Below are 21,029 nucleotides of genomic sequence, written 5' to 3' on the forward strand. Positions count from 1 at the left end.
TTTAACAAAAAGGCCACGTAATGCAGTTGTGCTATTCATGATATGATTGTAGAACTCCTTGAAAACTACACTGATTTGTAATGCAGCTGCTCATGGTGGGGTCCTGTCTTGGCCACACGGAGGTGGCCTCTGTGCTTGGAGGATGCTGCACTTGGGCTGAGAAGGGCCCAGCCAGTAGTTACACCATGGTCTGGAGGGGTGAGGACAGTACAGATGTAGCCTTCAGCTCATCTTATTTGACTGGCAGAGTGTTCATTGATTGATTGATTGATTGGAGGAAGATTGGCCCTGAACTAACATCCATGCCAATCTGCCTGTATTTTGTATGTGGGAGGCCAGCACAGCATGGCTTGAGCAGTATGTAGGTCTGCACCCAGGATCCAAACCCACAAACCCTAGGCTGCCAAAGCAGAGCGCAGGAACTTAACCAGTATGCCACCAGGCTGGCCCCTGGCAGAGTGTTTTTAAAACCTTTGAATTCCCTGCAAGCTTTTAAAAGTCAAGAGATTTCAAACACAAATCCAGATCTTTGGCTTCTTTTGAGAAATCCAGACCTGGGACATGGGCTTACCTGTCCACAAGGTACCAGCTGGCTGGAGCCATTAGCTTCTACCCCTTTAGAAAGAGCCCAGCTGGGGGTCATCTCATTCAAGTATTAGAAGGCCAGAGGAAGGTAACAGAGGGAGCTGGGCAGGTGCCGTCAGGACTGGGCTGCAGCCTCCTGGGCGGCACCACCAGCAGCTCACACCCAAGACTCCACCCAGACCTTCTGGGAAAAAGCTTTCATCATGAGTAGTGCGTTCACACCATTTGATCCATTAAAAGGAAACTAGGGAGGAAAGAGCACACATTTTGTTGAAGAAGTTCGAAAAAAAAGTTAACTATTTTGTTGCCTTTGAGTTTGAGGGTGAGGGGACTGATCGTTGCCATTTTGTGTATATTTTAAAGCCTTCTTCCTGCAGCAGAGAGAAGAGCAGGTGGACTTTCAGTACAACAGTCACAAATGTGGGCCCTCCGGCCTTTTGGGTCTGGTACAGGACCCCTTTAAAGAACAGCCAGCAGGCCTGCCTTTGCTCTGTCTACAGTAGCGCGTTCCAACTGTGAGCCATCCATCTGATCGCTTCATAACCACCACGGGTTTGGGACTCGTTTAAGGGAAATTTAAAGTCTTTCACTCACGTGTGAACTAGCCAAACCTTACAAGTGTCTATGTGTGTAAAGAAAATGTAACCAGCTAGGTTTTTTCTTAACATGAGAATTCTTATTATCTTTTCTGCTGTTTTCAGAGTTGGAGTTGTTTCAAAGAAATAATTGTTTCCCCCAAAGAAAAAAATGCCCAAGTCTTGGAACTTTTTCTCAGCTTTAAAGCCAGCACGCAAGCCCTGAGTGGAATCCGCCAGTCCTTTTTTAAAAGGGCAAACGCACACGGCTCAGCCTTGGTTTTCTTAGACTCTTTGTACTCACTGCTCTATGGATGTTCCAGGACATGGGTGAAAGTGAGTCCAGCTCCAGGACACACATTCCAGGTGGTCAATGTCCACACCTCGTGCACTGCTTGCTCTGGAGCGCGGGCCTAGCGCCTGGCAGGCCTCAGTCAACGTTCAGACAACAAATTCAGTCACGGAGGGCACCTCAGTTTTGAATATTATGCTGCTATTCAAATGCACAATTTTGGCAATTACCCAGCAACATGTAAAGTAGTTTTTAAAAGTTAAAAGTGTGGTTTCTTATAAGGCTGTACTGAATCCTGGGAAGTGTCCAAAACTGGGTCAGTGTGGCAGAATGAAAACGGCTCCTGTGTTTGGAATTTTAGTGAATGCTTTTGTTTTAAATTTCTTGGTGTTTTTTGTAAATACGGGTTTGTTTTACAACAATAAAGTTGCAGTATAGTTTTCAAGATGAGAGCAGTGTGAGCTGTTCCAGAGAACTCACCTGGACGCTCACAGCATCCTCCTCACCGGCGCTGCCATGCTCCCACAACCCCAGGCCTCGCGCACCGCGCACTAGCTGTGCTGTCCTCTGTCTGGGAGGCTCTCCCCAGGATCTGCCCACCGCCATGCTCCACATCCTCCTGCACTCATGGGCGCTCTAAATTAGCTCCCCAGTCAGTCACCCGCCTTAACAGCGCGGGGGCGACGTTCGCAAGGCCTCTCAAGCAGCGGTCAGCGAATATTTACGTAAGTGACAAGTACAGGCGTCCACACTCGGACTCCGGTCCTGAATAACGGGGGCAGAGGCACACGGGAACCGCACGTGGCCTTCTGGGAGTTGTAGTTCGGCGCCCTCCGCGCAGGCGCAGTCCGGCCAGCGGCGGACGTGGCCTTCATACTCTCGTTAGACGAGGGAGTGCGGCGTGGGAGGGTTTCGGGGCGACGGGCTGGGATGACGCCGGCGGGATCTAAGGGCCGAGCTCAGATCCGAGCCTAGCAGCCTCGGACCCAGGGGAGGGCGGGGCGAGCACGGAAGCGCGCGCTGCCTTCTGGGAGATGTAGTTCGGCACGCGCAAGCGCAGCCCAGGTTGATGGCGGCCGCAGTCTTTGTGCTGCCAACTAGCAGGTGAGTGAACCTCTGATGGAGCGGGGAAGCTGAGCCAGGCGGGAGGCCGCGAGGCCACGCTCGGATTCCGACCCTTGCCGCTGCGGCTCGAGAGTCCCAGGTAGGGGCGGGGCGAGCCCCTGAATAACCGGAAGGGAGCGCGCGGCCCTCTGGGAGATGTAGTTCGACGCCTGCCTGCGCAGGCGCAGTGCTGGCTTGTGGCGGCCACGGCCTTTGTCCTGCCGTCCTGCGGGTAAGTAGGCTTGGAGCAGCCAGACCGCGAGAGGCCGAGCGGGTGTGGCATCCGGGGTCTTCCCTGGGACCCCGGCCAGGGTGTGTACCCAGCTGCGCGCATCCGTGTCGAGTCCCCTTTGCTGCTTTAGGCCCGGCCGGGTCGCCTTGGAGGTGGTGGGGGCGGGTCCTAGTGGGCGGGGCTCGGGTTTAGGGGTTCGTAGAGTCTGAGAGGAGGGTTGGGGCGGGTTGGGGTCCTGGCTTTGGCAGAAGGGGTCAGGGTCTCCCGGCTTGGAGGCACAGTCGGAGAAACAACCAGCCAGACTCTTCAGAGACTGGAGCTAGCCTGACCTGCATCCCTCCCCTGCTTTGGTGAGATGTCCAGGGTTTGGAGGGTGGGGAAGGCCGATGCCCCACCACGGAGTCATCTCTGGAGCCTCACCTTCCTGAAGGGGGCTTCTGTCCCTAAAGGATGAAGGTGAGGAAGACCAAAAGCACAAGATTTTAATTCCAGTTCCCTAGGACCCAGAAAACAGACTCATTATATATTAAGCTTTTGTTGAGCACTGACTGCATGTCCGGCATCCAGGCTCCTTCATTAATTCAACAAACACGTATTCAGATGTTCTGGGGGCTAGGGCCTGTCTTATGCCCCAGAGCCTCTGTGGATATCCCAATATTGTGTCCGCTCCCGGAGCCCACAGGTGGGCGGGGAAATGATAAACCCATAAGTGCGTGGGCCCTGTGGCCCAGTGGTTAAGTTTGGGTGCTCCGCTTTGGCGGCCCAGGGTTTCCCTGGTTCGCATCCTGGGCACGAACATGGCACCGCTGGTCAGGCCACGCTGAGGCGGTGTCCCACATAGCACAACCAGAGGCACTCACAACTAGAATATGCAGCTATGTACTGGGGGGATTTGGGGAGAAAAAGCAGCACAAAAAAAAAAGGAAAGAAACCCATAAGCACATCGCTGAACGAGATGACTCCCAGCTGGAAACTGCAGTGAAGACAGCGGGCACAGCACGCCGGGCAGAATTGGGGATTGTGCAGGCCCCGAGACCGGGGGACCCTCCTTCCTTCGGCCTATTCGGTGGTGGGCAGCCTGCCAGGGATGTGCGTGCAGGGTGCTCCGGAGCTGCTACCGGAAGCTCAGGCTTCCCTCCCGCACAGGCGCCTCTCGGGGACGCCGCCCAGCTCCATTTGCCCTTTTCACCCTTCAGTGCCCGTCGTCTTCATGTTGGGTCACCACCCTCTTTTTATGGGAGAGAGAAACTGAGGCACACCAAACCGTGTCCAGGAACCCCAGAACTGTCTGGCTTTCTGTCATAGTCGCAGAAATAGCCCTCACTCTGGCAATCATCTGTGCAGCCACGGTTGTGCCCTTTGCCCCCTGGCTATCAGTTTCCCTCTCTGCAGAATAGGGTGGGAAAGTTTGAGATCATCCTTCAACAGTGCCTGGAATAGCATGTGGAATGGCACTGGGCAGATGCAGGCGCTTGGAAAGTGCCCCACTGAGGTTTCACTGTTGCAAGGTTTGGCGTGGGTGCTGGACTCCAGGCTGCTGGAGCCACAGCTCCTTCTCCTGCCTGCACAGGGGTTCCAGGGCAGGGGGTTCTGGTCACCACAGGTGCCTGCCCAGTCTCTCACTTCCTTTTCTCCCCACAACTTCCTGCAGAGGAGCCGGCTGTTCCTGTAACAGGCCAGAGGAGGAGGGAATGACCGCTGGGCTCCTTGCTGCCGGGGCCCGGGTGAGTATACTGCCACCCTCACACTTGGATCTCTCAGGCCCTGACCTGGGTCCCCACCAGGCTCCTTCTGGCCTTAGGGCCTTTGCCCTAAGTCTGCCCCCTGCCAGGACTGTGCTTTAGCCACTTCCACATCCTCCTCCAGCTCTCACACCTCACCTCTGAGAGGACCTCTCAGATTCCCCCAGCTGCCCCATGCTGCCCTGGCAGACATCGCTCATCCATCCACTGATGTGCCTGGCACTTGCTCCACACAGGGTTCTAGGTCAGTACTCCCAGCTCACTCTTTTTAGCCAGTCACTTGGCAGACAGGTGCTGAGCAACTGCCAGGGACCAGGCACTGCCGCAGGCACTGTGGGTGCGGAAACAGACAGCATGAGCAGAATTCGCCATCCCTGTGGGGCTCCCAGTCCCTATGAGGAAAGTAAATATTCCAAGTGTTGTGCAGGGAAATGAGGCCCAGAAGAGGGTGGGCTTGGGGATCAGGCATTGACCAGCACAGCCCGGGAGGCCTCCCTGAGACCTGCAGGAGGGGAGGGAGTGAGGTCGAGGCACAGAAAGAATGTTCTGGGCAGAGGAAACAGCATGAACAAAGGCCCGGAGGTGGGACCACGCCAGGCGCTTTCCATGAAGGGAAGGCACTTGTAGCAGAAAGACTGAGAGCAAGGCCTCCTAGTCCAGCTGGATGGGGCCGGGGCCTTGGGAAGCAGTTCTGGCCATTCTTGCCACCTGCAAAGGCCAGCACACAGTAGGTGCTCAGTGAATGGCTGGAACGATGAACGTTCCAAACCCTGTGGTCAGTGCTGGACACGTGTCACCCTCTTCAGCCCCCACATTAGCCCCATGAGGTGGGAAGGAGGTGGAAACCAAGGCACAGAGGCACTCATCCCCGAGGCCCTGGCTGGGAGTGGCTGAGCCAGGCCTGAGCTCAGGATGCCCCTGAGCTCAGACCCTCTGGCTGTAGGAGGGCCCCGTGCTCAGCACACATCCTGCTGCGTCCTGGCCCTTCCGATTTCTAAATGTCCGAAAGTAAAGTCTAGGAAACAGCCCCCGGGTTCCTGCTGCCGAGACCCCTACCTGCGTCCTCACTCCTGCTCTCTCCCAGCCCCTGTTTGTGCTCAGGCACCAGGGCACAGTGTGAGCGAGCGGCCGACGCCAGCCGACATACCAGCTGAGGCGGCCCCAGCCGACGCCACCGTGACATCTAAGGGGTCCCCTGTTTGTCCAGGAGGAACCAGGTGGGGCACCGAGCTCCCCGCCTGGCCCCCAGGCCTGGAACCCTGTTCCAGCCCCGGGCCTGCTTTTCTCCCTCACTTTTCAGGGAGTTGGCCCAGCCCAGAGGACCCAGGTGGGGATCATGGCGCAGCCCTGTCCTCGGTGGCTGATTTGGGGCAACTTGCTTGACATCCCAGGGTGAACAGTGGGTAGACATGATCCCCAGGGCATGGGGATGTTAAGTGAGCAATCCATGTGTGTCTTCATGCGGTGCCGGCACGGCCCAGGCACCATCTATGTGTTTGCTCTGAGTTTGTTTTTTTAAGGTTCAGAAATTTAAAGTTCTTAATGTTGTGTCAAAAACCTGAAATTTTCTCTGGTGATTTCTAGCTTGATGAGTTGGCTGACTTACTGTTGAAGGCCACACAATACACATAGTGATGTTCTCATTATAAAAATGTCAGGTTGGGGCCCGCTCCATGGCCGAGTGGTTAAGTTCGCATGCTCTGCTGCAGCGGCCCAGGGTTCGGATCCTGGGCACTGACATGGCACCACTCGTCAGAGCACGTTGAGGCAGCGTCCCACATCCCACAACTAGAAGGACCTGCAACTAAGATATACAACTATGTACAGGGGGGGTTTGGGGAGATAAAGCAGGAAAAAAAAAAAAGATTGGCAACAGTTGTTAGCCCAGGTGCCAATCTTTAAAAAAAAAAAAAAAGTCAGGCCATTCTTAGAAAGTCTCCAGGCTTCCCTCTAAAGCTGCTCCTGGTGTCACCACCATGCGCCTCATTTCCCCTCTGTTTATGTGCGTTTTTTCTGACAGATGGGAATAGAGCTTTGCTTCATTTTGTGCAGGGGATTCCCACAATTCAGGATTTCTCCGTCTGGAAGGCTGTTCCCAGCTGTGGGTCTCAGTCTACCCTGTCGTGTACTGGGTGGGTTTCTCCTGGAGGGTGAACAGGGCTAGTCTGTCTTCTCCCCTCCCGGTGGCGTCCAGCCTGCCCAGTAGGTGTAAACGATGCACAGGGGAGCCAGGTTCTTGTGGGGAGCAGGGATGGGGAGTGGAATTGCTGGAGAAACAAATGTAGGCATTTAGAAAGAACAGTCAATTGTGACAGTACTTCCTGCCTGTGTCCGCACCCCTCCTCCTCTCTGAAGGGCTGGGGTCTCTGTCCTCCTACTTGCCTTTACTTACTGGTTTGCCAGCTCTTTACAAGGCCACCAATCCTTTTCATTTATGTTGCAAATACTTAATTTGCTCTCATGGGTCCTTTAAGTGGCTTGCAATGACTTTTATCATGCAGAAGTCATGAATTCTGATGGCTCAATGTATTATTTTGCTATTGATTTTGTAACAAATCCCAACAAAGTTAGTAGCTTAAAACTACACATGTTCATTATTTTATAGTTCTTGAGGTCAGAAATCTGAAATGAGTCTCTCTGCACTGGAATCAAGGTGTCAGCAGGGCTGTGTTTCTTCTGGTGGCTCCAGGGGAGGATCCGCTTCCTTGCCTTTTCTAGCATCTAGAGGCCACTCGCGTTGCTGGGCTCCTGTCCCCCTTCCATCTTCAAAGCCAACACTGGCCAGTTGAGTCTTCCTCACATCTCATTACAGTGACACTGACTTTTCTATCTTCTTCTGCCCCTGTGATTATGTTGGGCCACCAGGATATTCCAGGATAATCTCCTTACTTTACGATCAGCTGATTAGCAACCTTAATCCCATCTTGCCATGTAATCCAGGGATTAGGACGTGAATATCTTTAGGGAGACAGTATTCTGCCTGCTACACTCATTTTTCTTCTTTGTGACTTTTAGTGTTCCATGTCTTATCTGTGAGGACTTTCTCTGTCCCAGGGTTATTAAACTAATGGCTTATACTTCTCCAATTTATTTCCTTTTTACTTTCAGCTCTTTAAGATTTCTGAAATTTATTTATATTGTGAGGTAGGGATCAATTGATTTTTTTCCCCTAAATAGACAGCCAGATGACCCAGCTTGCCCACTGATTTGAAATTCCCCCACAACCACACTGACTTGCTACTTATACGTGGGTCTTCATATGCTTAAACTTAATTTATATAGGGAACAGATTCTTAATACAATCGTGCAGAGGCAACCCTTGGACTTGCTGCCTTCTGGCTGTATAACTTTGGGCAAGACACGTAAGCTCCCCCAGCTTCGGTGAAACGGGCTCTCAGCAGCGCGGACCTCTCACAAGGTTGCTGCGGAGATTAAATGGGATGAAGTATTGTTCCAGGGCCTGGCATGGGTGACATGGGAGGTGGTTTTACTGGGTCAGTTTTTAAATCTTCTGTAACTCTTCTAGAATATATTCCAGGATATGGTAGATTTTCCCCTTGTGGCTAAAGTTTTCACCAGTCTGTTATCTGAGCAATCTTCTTCTTCCTAACTAATCTAGGCTCCTTCTTTCCTATATTAGGACTTGGTTTTAAGCTGAGCTGGTTTTTGAGCTCCTCTTTCCCTGCCCACCACATGGGTTTTTGTTATTGTCATTTTCTTGCATATATTTTTATGATTGGTGAAGCTTAGCCCCCTCTAATAATCCTTAGCTGCTGTACCCCAGTGCTTAGCCTATCAGACGTGCTCAGTACACAGCAGCCTGTGCCATCTTTACTCCCAGTTGGCCAGACACAGGGGCCACCATCCCCTCCCTGCTGAATCCAGACACAAACCCAGGTGCCAGTGGAGACTGGGCAGGTCATTACAGATGAAGGAGGCACCTCCAGCGTAGGCAGCAGGTAGGAGCTTCCTTCCTTTCCCTGAGGACATGGGCTTCCTCCTGGCTCTGGTCTGCCGCTCATCATTTGATTGCTGTGGTTGGCCTCTGTCTTGTTGATTTGTAGGAGCTTTTTATGCATTAAGGAAAGAAATTAGTGCCCTAGATTCATCACATGTTGTGCATATGTTTTCCAGTTGGCCATCTGTTCTTCAGATTTGTTCATGGTGGTTTGGCAGTGCATGTGTTTTTACTAGTTGAATATCTCAACTCTTTCTTGGAGAGAAATATGGTAATCAGAATTCTAAGATGCCCCCAGATTTCCTGCTCCCCCTCAGTGTGCATGCCCTGCATAGTCCCCGGAACCTGTTAATAGGATGAGATGGCACTCCCTTGACTGTGTCATGTCATGTACACAATTGGCCTGAAGAAAGGGAGGTAGTCCGAGTGGACCTGACCTAATCACATGAGCCCTTTTAAAACAGGTTGGTTTTAAAACAGGTTGCCTGGCTGGTTGCGGGAGAGGAGGTTGGAGATACGCATTCAGCTTGTCAAGAAGAAAGCAGATATCCATGTTATAAGCTGTCATGGAGGGGGCGGCTTCTAGGAGCTCAGAATGACCTCTAACCAACAGCTTGCAGGAAAATGGGGACTGCGTCCTACAGCCTCAAGGAACTGATTTCCGTCAACAAGAATGAGTCAGGGAGCAGTTTTTCCCCAGAGCTTCCAGCCAGGAACACAGTCTGGCTGAGACTTGATTTTGGCCCCATGAGACCCGAGCAGAGGGCTCAGCTGCGCCTTGTTGGAGTTCTGACCTGCAGAACTGAGATGGTAAATGGGTGTTGCTTTAAGACACCAACTCTGGGGTAATTTGTTACGTTATCAATAGATAACTAATAGAGAAGGAGGGGAAACATCTAGGTTTCATCTCATGATTAGAAAGATCATCTATACCCCAGTATTTTTTCTTTAATCGCCTCTTTCACAAGGGCTTTGTGTTATTCATCTTTTGTCTTGGACCCATCAGGATGTTATTTCGGCCACAAGGCTGAGGCAGGGATCCAACCTGACAGTTTTCCAGGTATTCCCTGCCCCCACTGCCACTCCCAGGGACCTCTCAGGCAAGCACAGTTCCTGGTGACCCCAACATGCCCAGGACTGTCCTTCCTTTCATTGTTGACTCCTCAGCAGCATTCCTTATTTCAAGAGACTTTTCTCCAGCCAAATTGCTGGAAGACAGGGTGTGTCCTCTTACATCCTAAGATCTCCCCTTCCTCCAGAGCCCCCAGGCCCCACAGGAAAAACCTGGCCCAAATCACCAGACCCGGGAAAACCCCCTCCCATCCAGCTTGGCCGACATCCCCATTCACCAGCTTCTCCCACCAGCAGCCAGTGCCAGCTTGGCCTGGCTGAGGGCACTTGTGTGTGATGTTTCAGGAGCAAGTGACCTTTGAGGACGTGGTTGTGGACTTCACCCGGGAGGAGTGGGGGCAGCTGGAGCCCGCCCAGAGGACCCTGTACCGCGATGTGATGCTGGAGACCTTTGGGCTCCTGGTCTCCGTGGGTGAGGCCACACCCGTTCCCCTGATGGTCTGCCCCCGGCACAGGTTCTGATTCTCCTGGGGTAAAAGTGGGGGTTGGTCTAGGCCTTAAAAGCGAATATGTGGGGTGTGTCTTGGACTTCAAGGATCCATTTTAGGGAATATCAGTTAGGATGTTTTGGCTGCAAGTTATAGATCCCACCTAAAAATGCCAGAAGCAGAAACTCATGGGGTCAGAGGGATGTCCTGGGCCCGGTGACCGCAGAATCCCAGGGAGGCCTGGTCATCCATGATGCTCTCAAGAGCCCCTCCTTCTGCCTCCATTCACAGATGGCCCCTCTGCAGGTGACAGGACAGCTGCCAGGGTGCCTCTCCTGGGTCCAAGAGCAGCAGAAGAGGCAGGGTCTGTGTCCCGGGGCCCCATAAAAAGTGCCTGGGTTATCTTGTTTGACAACCAGGTCCCCTCCACGCTGGTCATTGTTGCCAGTACTTGGGGGAGGAAGCAGAGCTCTGATTGGCTGGGACTGGGCCACATATCCACCCTGGGGTCAGGGGTGGCGTCAGGGACTCAGAGTGGGGAGAGCAAGTCCCTAAGGAATGTCAGGGGCTGTTACCATAACAGATGTGGCCTCTCAGAACCCCTAGCCCTTGGGTCCTGGGAGACTGAGGGTGGAGTGGGCAGAGGGCTGGAAGGGTCCTGGACAGAAGCACTCACTCCGCGGGTCTCCCCCGAGCAGGACACTGGCTCCCGAAGCTGGACGTCATCTCCCTGCTGGAGCAGGTGACAGAGCCGTGGGCAGTGGACAAGGGCCTTCCCCAAGGTATGTGCCCAGGTGAGGTGAGGGCCTTGAGGCCGAGGAGCCCACCCAGCCCAGGTTCTCCCCGTATCTGCTCTTGGATTCTTCACAGCAAAGTGACTTTCAGTGAACACTCACCACATGCCTATCCTGCTGTGAGTGAGATGAGTGCCTGTTGTCACTGAATTTACATTCTTGGTGTGGGAAAGGGGTGCACAATACTAGCTAAAGTAATAACAGTGAACACAGTGAGCACAGATTGTGATGAAGGCTAAGAAAATGAAAGCAGGTGCTAAGGTGGAGACCAGGGTTGCGGGGACCTGAGCAGAGAGACAAGGGCTCGCCTCCCCATGGGATGACATGTGAGGTGAAGCCTGAACCCAAGAACAGTGCTGCCATGAAACCAGCCAGGAGAACAGAATTCCGGGCAGAGGAAACCAAAGTGCAAAGGCCCTGGGGTGGTGCAGCAGTCAGCTCTGGCCATGTAACAAACACTCCAGCCTCAGTGGTTTAGACCAAAGACTCACTTATGACTCATGCATCTGTGGGTTGGTGGATCCCAGCTGGGCTCTGCCCTGTGCCTGTAGGTGGGCCAGGCAGTTCTGCTCTTCATACCTCTTGTCCAGCTCCTGAGACCATAGGCAACTCTGCAGGAAGTGGGGGTCCCAGCACTCTGGCAGGCAGTTGCCCTCTGGCGTCAGGCCCTGACCCTGGTTAAGTGGCGGCCCATTGCCAGGGCCCAAGAAGGATGGTTAGTGTGTGGCAGGGGCTCCTAGGGTCTCCCCAGCCTCAAATAATAACCAGCCCTTACCCAGTATATTGGCTTGCTATTGCTGCTGTGACAAATTACCATAAACTTAGTGGCTTAAAGCAACTCGGCTCAGCTTACGGTCTTAGAGGTCAGAAGTCCATCCTGGGTCTCACTGAGCTCCAGTCACAGTGTCCGCAGGGCAATGCTCCTTCTGGAGAGTCTGGGGAGAGTCCACTTCCTTTCATTTTCCAGCTTCTGGAAGCTGCCCACATCCCTTGACTCATGGCCTTGTCCATCTTCAGAGTCAGCAATGGCTGGTCACATTGTCTCTCATGTGTCACTCTGACCCCCATGCCTCTCTCTCACATTTAGGAACACTTGTAATTATGTTAGACCCAGCCCGCTAATCCAGGGTAATCTCAGATGATTAGCTAATGTCACCTGAGTAGCAACCTTAATTCTTCCTCAGCATGTAAGGTAACAGCATGTTCATAGGATCAGGGATTAGGATGTGGGCATCTTTGGGAGCCACTATTCTGTCAACCACACCTAACTTGACCTATTTTTTCCTTCTTAACTTTTCACTAGATTGGAACATAAATGGGAAAGGCGCCCACATCACTCCCTTAGGCCAATCCAGTGTCAGGGTGCGGGTTGTGGGTCCTGAGGCGTGGCTGTGCAGAGAGGGCTGGGTACCAGGCCACAGAGGCCCTCCTGCCAGGAAGGAGGTAGAGGGAGTGTATTTGTTCGTTCATTCAGCATGTCTGCTGACCTCTCCTGGGGGCTGGGGGTACGATGGTGACCAAGGTGGACAGAAGCCCCCACCCTTGGGGAGCCCCACTTAGTGAGACAGACAAAATAAATCAGATCCAAGTCCTCTGACACCCCACAGGTCATCTATCCATCCTCCTAGTGCTGGGCATCTCAGCTGTTCTCAGGCTAGGGGAGCTGATGGGTTTCTTTAAGTCTGGGTGAAGAGGCACAGCAGTGAGAGGATGCTGAGAAGAACCTGGACCTGAGCAGGGGGAGGGCTGGCTGGGTGGTCCCTCCCCAGGTGGTGGCTTTTCCTCCCATCACCACCTGGCACTGTGGAGGTGGCTTTAGCCCAAGCCTGGCCATCGCCCTGCTCTTCCCAAGCCTGGGGCATCTGTCGACAGTTTCTCCGAATGCTCACTCTCTCCTCAGCACCCTCTCCCCACCTTCATGTTCTCTGCTCCTCTCGCAAACCCTACACCTACCCCCATACAGCTCACCCACCCCTGGTTGTTCCCTGTGCCTCCCCTCCCTCTCCTCTTCTTTCCCTGATGTGCAAAACCATGTTTTTAAATGGTCAAAGCCACTTGTGCCTCGAACCTTTCAAAACCATCAGTTTTATCCTTCCATCTGCCCACCCACCACAAACTCTTCCCCCAGAACAGGGATTAAGGGACATTCTGTTTTTTGTTTCTTTCAGACTTGGAAACTAGACCCCAAACCAAACCGTCAGTTCCAAGACAAGACATCACTGAAGAAGTACCTAACAGTGTCCTGGTAGAAAGGTTCCTGTGGGACAATCTGTGGTGCCCTGAGCAGGGAGATGCCAACGGCCACTGGGAGCGGAGTCACAGGAACCTAGATGCCCGTGTGCTACAGGTGGCCTTCACACTGGAGAAGACACTCATTCAGGAGCAGCAGGTGGGGAATGGGCTTGGGGAAAACAGAGGTCTGGGCCCTGGTCTTGGCATTCAGCCAATGACCCCTGAAAGACGAGGCCCCCACATGTGGGGGACACATGGAAAGAGGGAGAATCTGGACTCCAAGTTAAATTCCCAACAGAAAACCTATGCAAAAGAGAAACCCTACAAATGTCAGGAATGTGGAAAGGCCTTTAGTCACAGCTCAGCACTCATTGAACACCACCGAACACACACAGGAGAGAGACCTTACGAATGTCACGAGTGTGGAAAAGGTTTCCGAAACAGCTCGGCACTGACCAAACACCAGAGAATCCACACTGGCGAGAAACCTTATAAGTGCAGTCAGTGTGGGAGGACCTTCAACCAGATCGCCCCACTGATCCAGCACCAGAGGACTCATACTGGCGAGAAGCCCTACGAGTGCAGTGAATGTGGGAAATCCTTCAGTTTTAGGTCTTCCTTCAGCCAGCACGAGCGGACACACACGGGTGAGAAACCCTATGAGTGCAGTGAATGTGGGAAGGCCTTCCGGCAGAGCATCCACCTCACACAGCACCTGCGAATCCACACTGGGGAGAAGCCCTATCAGTGTGGGGAGTGTGGCAAGGCCTTCAGCCACAGCTCCTCCTTGACCAAACACCAGCGCATCCACACCGGGGAGAAGCCCTATGAGTGCCATGAGTGTGGCAAAGCCTTCACCCAGATCACACCGCTGATTCAGCATCAGAGGACGCACACGGGAGAGAAGCCCTATGAGTGCAATGAGTGTGGGAAAGCCTTCAGCCAGAGCACACTCTTGACGGAGCATCGAAGAATTCACACGGGAGAGAAACCCTATGGGTGCAATGAGTGTGGGAAGACTTTCAGTCATAGCTCGTCACTCAGCCAGCACGAGCGGACGCACACGGGCGAGAAGCCCTATGAGTGCAGTCAGTGCGGGAAGGCCTTCCGGCAGAGCACACACCTCACCCAGCACCAGAGAATCCACACTGGGGAGAAGCCCTATGAGTGTGGCGACTGTGGCAAGGCCTTCAGCCACAGCTCCTCCCTAACTAAGCACCAGCGGATCCACACCGGTGAGAAGCCCTACAAGTGTAACACCTGCAGCAGAGCCTTCAGCCAGCTCGCCCCCCTCATTCAGCATCAGAGGATCCACACAGGAGAAAAGCCCTATGAGTGTACTGAGTGTGGCAGAGCCTTCAGCCAGAGCTCCCTTCTCATAGAGCACCAGAGGATTCACACCAAGGAAAAGCCCTATGGGTGTAATGAATGTGGGAAATCCTTCAGTCACAGCTCATCACTCAGCCAGCACGAAAGGACACACACGGGGGAAAAGCCCTACGAATGTCAGGACTGTGGCAAATCCTTCCGGCAGAGCACCCACCTGACTCAGCACCGGAGGATCCACACGGGAGAGAAACCGTATGAATGCAGGGACTGTGGGAAAGCCTTCACACACAGCTCCTCCCTCACCAAGCACCAGAGAACTCACACTGGGTAGACCCATTCCACGTGTGCAGGGACACAGGAAAGCCTTAAGCCATAGCTCATTCCTTACTAGACTTGACCCGATGATACTCATGAGAAGCAACAGAAACATTTTTATACACAAGCTTTCACAGTCAACATACTCCTCAGACACCCTCAGAGTTCACAGTGAGGGAAATGACGGTGGGGATACTGAGCTCCAGGTCGTCCATCCCTGACTATCAGGTCATCCAAACAGTAGGGACATGTGCAATCAACGTGGGGAAACTTTAGCCATGAGTGCCCATGAATGCTATGTCATTGATCCTACAGAGAGAGAAATGGAGGAAATGTAGTGGATCTGGGGAATTCTGTCCAAGGATTGACCATATTCCAAACCAGAGATTTTCAGAGTGGTGAGAAACCCAACGAATGCCTTTCATATAAAAGAACCAAATGCAGCCAGAATTTATCATTATTGCACGTTACATTCTTAGCAGGGGAGAAGTGCTTATCAACGGTGCAAGCTGACTCTGATAGTCCCTACAAACAGTATGGCAGAGTGCTCCAGACACGAGCACATCCTTATGGAATCAGCATGGATACTCAGCTGTCTCAGTGCAAAGTTTCCTGATTTGTGTGTAAATTGTTTGATCAAGATACATGGCAACCAGTCTCACAGTTTTGAATTCCATGAGACAAGAGTATCCGTGTACTATAAACATTTTAAATTATCTGCGTTATTTTGCAATAAATCAACCTTTATATGCAATGGAATTGAAAAGATTTGTATAGGAAGACTTGAAATGTAAAGCCACTTCTGTGGAGTCTTCTGGATTCTGAGATGGCTTTTGCTGCTCTGCTTGCTATCAGTCTCTCTGCAGGACTCACAGGCATTAAGAACACAGATGTTGCTGTTTCACAAAAAGAGGAAGATTTTTCCCTTTGTTAAGCCACCATCTTATGAGCAATAGCACCTCCACATGGAACCTTATGTTTTGCAAGATTTCTCTCTCTTGAGAAATGTACAAGTTAATCTTCTCTTGAACATTTTTCTTCTCTTGATTCTTCATCCTGGTGTTTAATAAGCTTTTGTTAAAATCTAATTTAACTTAAAGGTCCATAGTATTTCATCGAACTCTGAGTCCACTACCAGCAGTCCCCCGACAACCACTTGCTACCCTCATTAGAACCCATATTTGAAGTGTATTGGCTGGTTTCGGTCACCAACCATCAGTTAGGGTTATATCAATTAGTCTGATTTTCCTAATCACAATGCTGGGATGTAAGTTTCCAGTTAACTTGAAATTTCTCCCTTGGGGGAACCATGTTGCAAATAGTCTTCCAATACTGTTCCTCAGTATGCCTGTGGAATGCCTCCTCTTTTTTGGAATAATTTCAGAGTCATTTAAATGCCACTTAAGAAAATCAGTAAATAGTGCCTTGCAGCTCTCTGCAATAGAAACAGTGCAAGCTGCATCAGTAAACTTAAATACTGTAACAGTCCTATTGAAAAAGGCAAGCAAAAACAGGTGAAGTTAATTCACTACTGGTCTCTATGTATCCCAAATGTTACCATTTTGACATGTTGTCAATATAAAAATCACTGAGACGTTTTCCTTTCTTTCTGTACACTATGTCTTTGAACTCCAGTGTGTATTTCACATTTGCAGCATATCTTAATTCCCTGTAGCCACATCTCAAGTGCTCATTTGCCATGTGTAGCTGGCCAGTGGCTGCACTGAAAGGGAAGCTCAGTAGCCTTGGTCCTTTGATCAGCTGTTCTGTCCTCCCTCTTTTATTGCACGTGCCCCGCCCTCCATGCTTCCCCTTGTGTAGCTTCTTGTCCCCAAGGAAAGCAGATGTACTGGGAAGATCAGCTTCTTTAGGTAAATGGCATGACAGGCTCCTCCCCCTAAGTCTAGTGTAGCAAATACGCAATGCTGGTTGTGCATATTTCAGGCTCTCTAGGAATATCATTCTTATCATAGAACATTATGTTTGGAAAAAATGTTAAGACTCTTCTATTGCAATTCTGTTCAGTAAAAATGGAACCCAACCACGCACTCTTGCCATCCTGTGAAAATGCCAGATTGCTGGGAAATGGAGTTGTACAAGCTCCTGCCTGCCCTCTCTGCCCCTCCCCCTCCTTCCCCTGCAATGATAGAAAGAGGAATACAGCAGGCAGTTGGGAGCCATGGAGCACTGCCCACAGTATCGCTTCTGCCCTAAACCAGGAACGAGGTGAAAGTCCCTTCCAGAAGGGTGTCAGGAAAACTGTGGGACGAATGCACTCCTGACTCTCGAGGACCTCACAGACTTGGACAGTTGCTGATAGGTCTTAATTATTGACACTAAAAGATCAACAAGGAAAACTGAAGGGGGTGAACAGAGGTTAAGGTGAAGAATGGGGTAGAGTTCTGAGGCTAGGTCAGAAGAGGCCATGCGGTTTACACCATGCTCACTGGAACACTTATACTTGGAGCCCTGAGACGCCATGTGGGAAGTCCAGCTACCCTGAGGCCGCCCTACTGTGAGGATGCCCAAGCCACACAGGCTCTGCTTAGGGGTTCCAGTCAGCAGTCCCAGTCTCTGAGGCCCCCAGGTTCATCAGGCATGTAAGTGAACAAGTCTTCAGATGACTCCAGACCCTCAGTTTTCAACCTACCTCAGCCTTCAAGTTCCCAGCTGAGGCCTCAAACACGGTGGAGCAGAGACAAACCATCCCTGTTGTGCCCTTTCCAAATTACTGAGCCCCTGAATCTGTGAGCCAAACAAATTGTAGTGCTGTGTTCTGTGAAGTGTTGGGGTGGTTTGTTACACAGCAATAGTAACTCATGCACTCTGGGAGAGAGTCTTTTTTAATACAAATACAGTTGAGTCAGTCCTGCTTCACCCCCTCCAGTGGCTTCCTACCACTCCTCAGATGAAGAGAAAATCCTGACTCCAGCAGAGAAGGTGCTGGAAGATTGGGCATCCACCCACCTTTGGGTCTCAGTCTACCCCAGATCTCTGTGTGCCAGCCACCTAGACCTTACTTGTTTTTCTGAACTAGTGTCTCTCACAGTGGGATCCATGGCTTTTGTCAACAGAAGCACCAGGGTGCTGATTATAAATGCAGATTCCTGGGCCTTGCACCAGAACAAATGAGTCCAAATCTTTGGGGTGGGGATGATGAGGCTGACTCTTGTATCCTCTGTAGCATGAGGGTCCCAGCGCTAAATACAACGTGCCGCCCTTCTCAGGGCCTGTGGAAAGACCCTTTCTGCTGCTCTTAGGAACCACTCCCTCCCTCTGTCAATTGGTTAATGCCCACATATCCTCCCATCTCAGACCCATGAACTCTTCCTCAGGGAACCCTTTCCAAACTTTGTAATACATATGACAGTCATTATTTGTCTGCTTTTTGGCTTAAAGTCTAGCACTCTCAGCACACTCTGAGGGCAGGGAGCACCCTCTCTGACCCCCTTTCTCCCTCCCATGCAGCCGAGTGACTCAGTAAAAGTGACTCCCCATTTACCAGGTCTCCTCCTTGGGTCAAGCTAGTCACGGCAACACCATCTTTCTGGTGAATGACCGGTTCAGGGACCCAGGCTGCAGCCAATCAGAGCAAGGCTGTGGTGTCCAGGGGTGAAACTGTGGCTTATGTAGGTTCAATGAGACAAAGGGGAACGTCTCATTCTTTGCTAAGGAGAGACTCTGTCTTCCTCTGGACATGAACAAGGAAGCATATCTCTAAACTATGAGGGAAACCATCCTGAGGAAAAAGTCAACTCAAAGAAGACAGCAGAGCCGAGTCATCTGGAATTCAAGCAGAGCCCCAGTGGCCCCACCTTGGAGCTCATCTTCTGGTCTTCCTGTTATGGAAAATAAAAAGTATCCTCAAGACATCCACAATTTTGAGTTGGATTTCCAGTGACTGGCAGCCAAGAACATGCACCTTGGGTGGGAGATGCATAGAGAGTGGAGAATTAAGTCACCTCTGGTTTCCCAGTATGTTTCTAATTCTCTCAGGCAGCAACTACTTATTGAGCAACAACTAAAGGCCAGGCACAACTCCAGATGCTGGGATGATACACCAGGCAATAAAACCCATGAAACTTCCTGGCCTCAGGAGCTTACATTTGGGTGGAAGAGATGGAAAATAAAGAGAAATGAATAAGTTATAGGCACATTACACAGTAAGTGTAATGGAGAAGAAATAAAGCAAGGAAGGGAAATACCAAGTCAGCTGGGCTTCTCAGTTACACAAGCCAACGAATTCCCTTTTGGCTTAGCCTCATTGCAAGTAACAGAAAATTCAACCCCAATTAAGGAAACACAACTGATAAATTACCTGCTCCTCGGGGTGCAGTGATAATTAAATGAGCTCATGGAATACCAAAGCATGCTGCAAAGTATAAAGCGAGTGTAAAACACCCATTGTTTGCATCACTCACAAAACCATCATTCCTATTAAATGAGAAAACGAAAGAGACCCTTTTCTGAAGAGCGCCTGTGCATCCGAATACACCCGTATTTTATACTGGCACATAGTATATATTTATATAGCTTACACAGTCACAAATAGAGAAAGAGGTCAAAGCTTCTAGCTGTCTTCAGGAGAGGCCAAGAGCAGACCAGCCACCTACATGCTGTTCCCTCTCACCCACCTCTGAACCCAGCAAGTCAGATTTCTGCTCGGAGGCCTTCCTGCCTTCCCAGGCTGCTCTGCATGCCTCTGCCGCCCACTCACGCCCAAGTCATTTTTGTTTTTGGAGAGCAGGTCTTTAAGGGAAGGCTCTAGACTTTGCTGTCCAAGAGGGATTAATTTATGTATTCTCCCCTTTGAAGGATATTAAGAGCCCAAGCCAGAGTTAAACAAGCGTGAACGGCACAGAAGATGCCTCTGGCCTCATGGCTGTTTCAAGGCAGTGGGCGGGACAGGCACCCAGGTGATCAGAAGGTAAACAAGGTAAACCAGACTAGAGGAGGAGACGGGGGGACGCCAGCGTTATTGGGGAAGCAGCGGGTGTGGGGGGTGGCACCTTAAAGCCAGGGCTTCAGGGCAAGCGTCTCTGAAAAGGCGTAGGAACCGCTAGAGCACAGGCCCCCAGGCAGGAACAGCCGGAGAGACCGCTCCGGTCCCAAGGGCCCTGCCGAGAGGCCGGGAAATCTGAGGCTCATCTGTCCCAGAGCCTCACTCCCGAAGCAGAGCCGCTACCGGAAGCCGGAAGCCGGAAGCCAGAAGCTCCTGCCGCAGGAGCCCCGCCCCGCCCGCACTTCCGGAGGCCGTGCGGCCCGGGACGGGCTCCCTAACAGCTGCCCGCGTTGCGCGCGGCCGTCTCTCGGGAGCCCGGCTCTGCGGAGGTCTCTCTTGGTAGCTCGAGGCTGGGGCCAGGCAGCCGGCCGTGTCACCGGGCCTTCTGGGAACTGTGCTTTCCGTAACCCGCGTTCTCACGGCTGGGAGTCCTGGGCCGTGTGCTCTGAGGTCGGGCTTCATGGACTCGCGTGAAGTTGAAGCAGCTGAAGCTCCGCGGTCCTTCGCTCGCCCGCGCCCCTTCCAAGGCCAGGCACCTGGCTTATCTGAGCAGTTGCGAATTCTTCCTGCAGAGGGACTCCGCAGTCGTGGGAGCTTCAGGCCGTATTAGTCTGGACTGACCCCTGGTTCCACTAGCCCCGTTCTCTGGACTTCCGCAGACTCGGGAAAGACCGAGCCCAGCACTTCCGAGGGCGGTGGATCTCCGCTTCTGCTGTAAATGGAAACCACCTGAGGGTGGGGGGGGTGTTAGACCCGAGATTCTCCTTTGGTCGGTCTGAGGCGGTTCCAGAGTCTACACCAAGGCCACGAGTGATTGTGGAGCAGGTGATCTGAAGGCCTCACCTTGAGGAACAGGGGCCAGGATGCGTCAAGCACGAATTGTGCTCAAGCTTCCTGAATTGGCTGCACTGCAGAATCCCACTGCTCTCAACTGTGGCCTGTCCCAGGAGCCTCACAGGGGCGAGGGAGCAGCTTGAGCCTTGACTTTTCCTTGGGCTCAGAAGGCAGAATGGAGGTCCTTTCTCCACGTCAGAAACATACCAGTCCATCTTGTTACGCCAGCTGTCTGAATGAAGAAGGTCCACAATTTCTTCCCACAACTCACTCAGTCGTTCAAATATTCATTCACTTATTCAGGATACTCACCACACACACTTACGATGAGAATGCTAACTTTACGTGCACCAAACATATACATACCAAAATCTTATACCCAGAAAAATGACTGGAAGGATATACATATACTGAGATGTCAAAAGTAAAAGTTCTCGTGAGTTGGGAACCTGGGAGATTTTCCCCCTTCAAGTCTG

The 21,029-nt window shown here is 51.8% G+C and overlaps 1 protein-coding gene across 11 annotated transcripts; it reads left to right on the forward strand.

Annotated features, from left to right (window-relative positions):
• The first annotated feature begins 2,297 nt into the window (after nt 1-2,297).
• ZNF135 (zinc finger protein 135) lies at nt 2,298-16,765 on the forward strand. Of its 11 annotated transcripts, XM_070225082.1 has the most exons (6): nt 2,737-2,788; nt 4,440-4,512; nt 9,905-10,031; nt 10,339-10,411; nt 10,746-10,829; nt 13,010-16,765. In XM_070225082.1, exons 4-6 carry the CDS (start codon nt 10,339-10,341, stop codon nt 14,731-14,733), a joined length of 1,881 nt encoding a protein of 626 aa, XP_070081183.1. In that variant the 5' UTR covers nt 2,737-2,788; nt 4,440-4,512; nt 9,905-10,031; the 3' UTR covers nt 14,734-16,765. The 11 variants fall into 11 exon arrangements, with proteins under 11 accessions (XP_070081186.1, XP_005596672.1, XP_014586779.1 ...); XM_070225085.1 differs by lacking the exons at nt 2,737-2,788; nt 10,339-10,411 and adding an exon at nt 2,298-2,556 and having other exon boundaries at nt 9,905-10,074; XM_005596615.4 differs by lacking the exons at nt 2,737-2,788; nt 10,339-10,411 and adding an exon at nt 2,298-2,556.
• The last annotated feature ends 4,264 nt before the right edge of the window (nt 16,766-21,029 follow it).

Source organism: Equus caballus, chromosome 10 (genome assembly GCF_041296265.1).
Source record: "Equus caballus isolate H_3958 breed thoroughbred chromosome 10, TB-T2T, whole genome shotgun sequence".
Lineage (NCBI taxonomy): Eukaryota > Metazoa > Chordata > Mammalia > Perissodactyla > Equidae > Equus > Equus caballus.

Excerpts from the sequence above, each read along its gene's own strand:
- ZNF135 (XM_005596615.4), top strand. The coding sequence starts at position 2,522 with ATGGCGGCCGCAGTCTTTGTGCTGCCAACTAGCAG. Across the intron at positions 4,513-9,904 it reads TCCTTGCTGCCGGGGCCCGG|GAGCAAGTGACCTTTGAGGA; the intron begins GTGAGTATACTG and ends GTGATGTTTCAG. Across the intron at positions 10,830-13,009 it reads GGACAAGGGCCTTCCCCAAG|ACTTGGAAACTAGACCCCAA; the intron begins GTATGTGCCCAG and ends TGTTTCTTTCAG.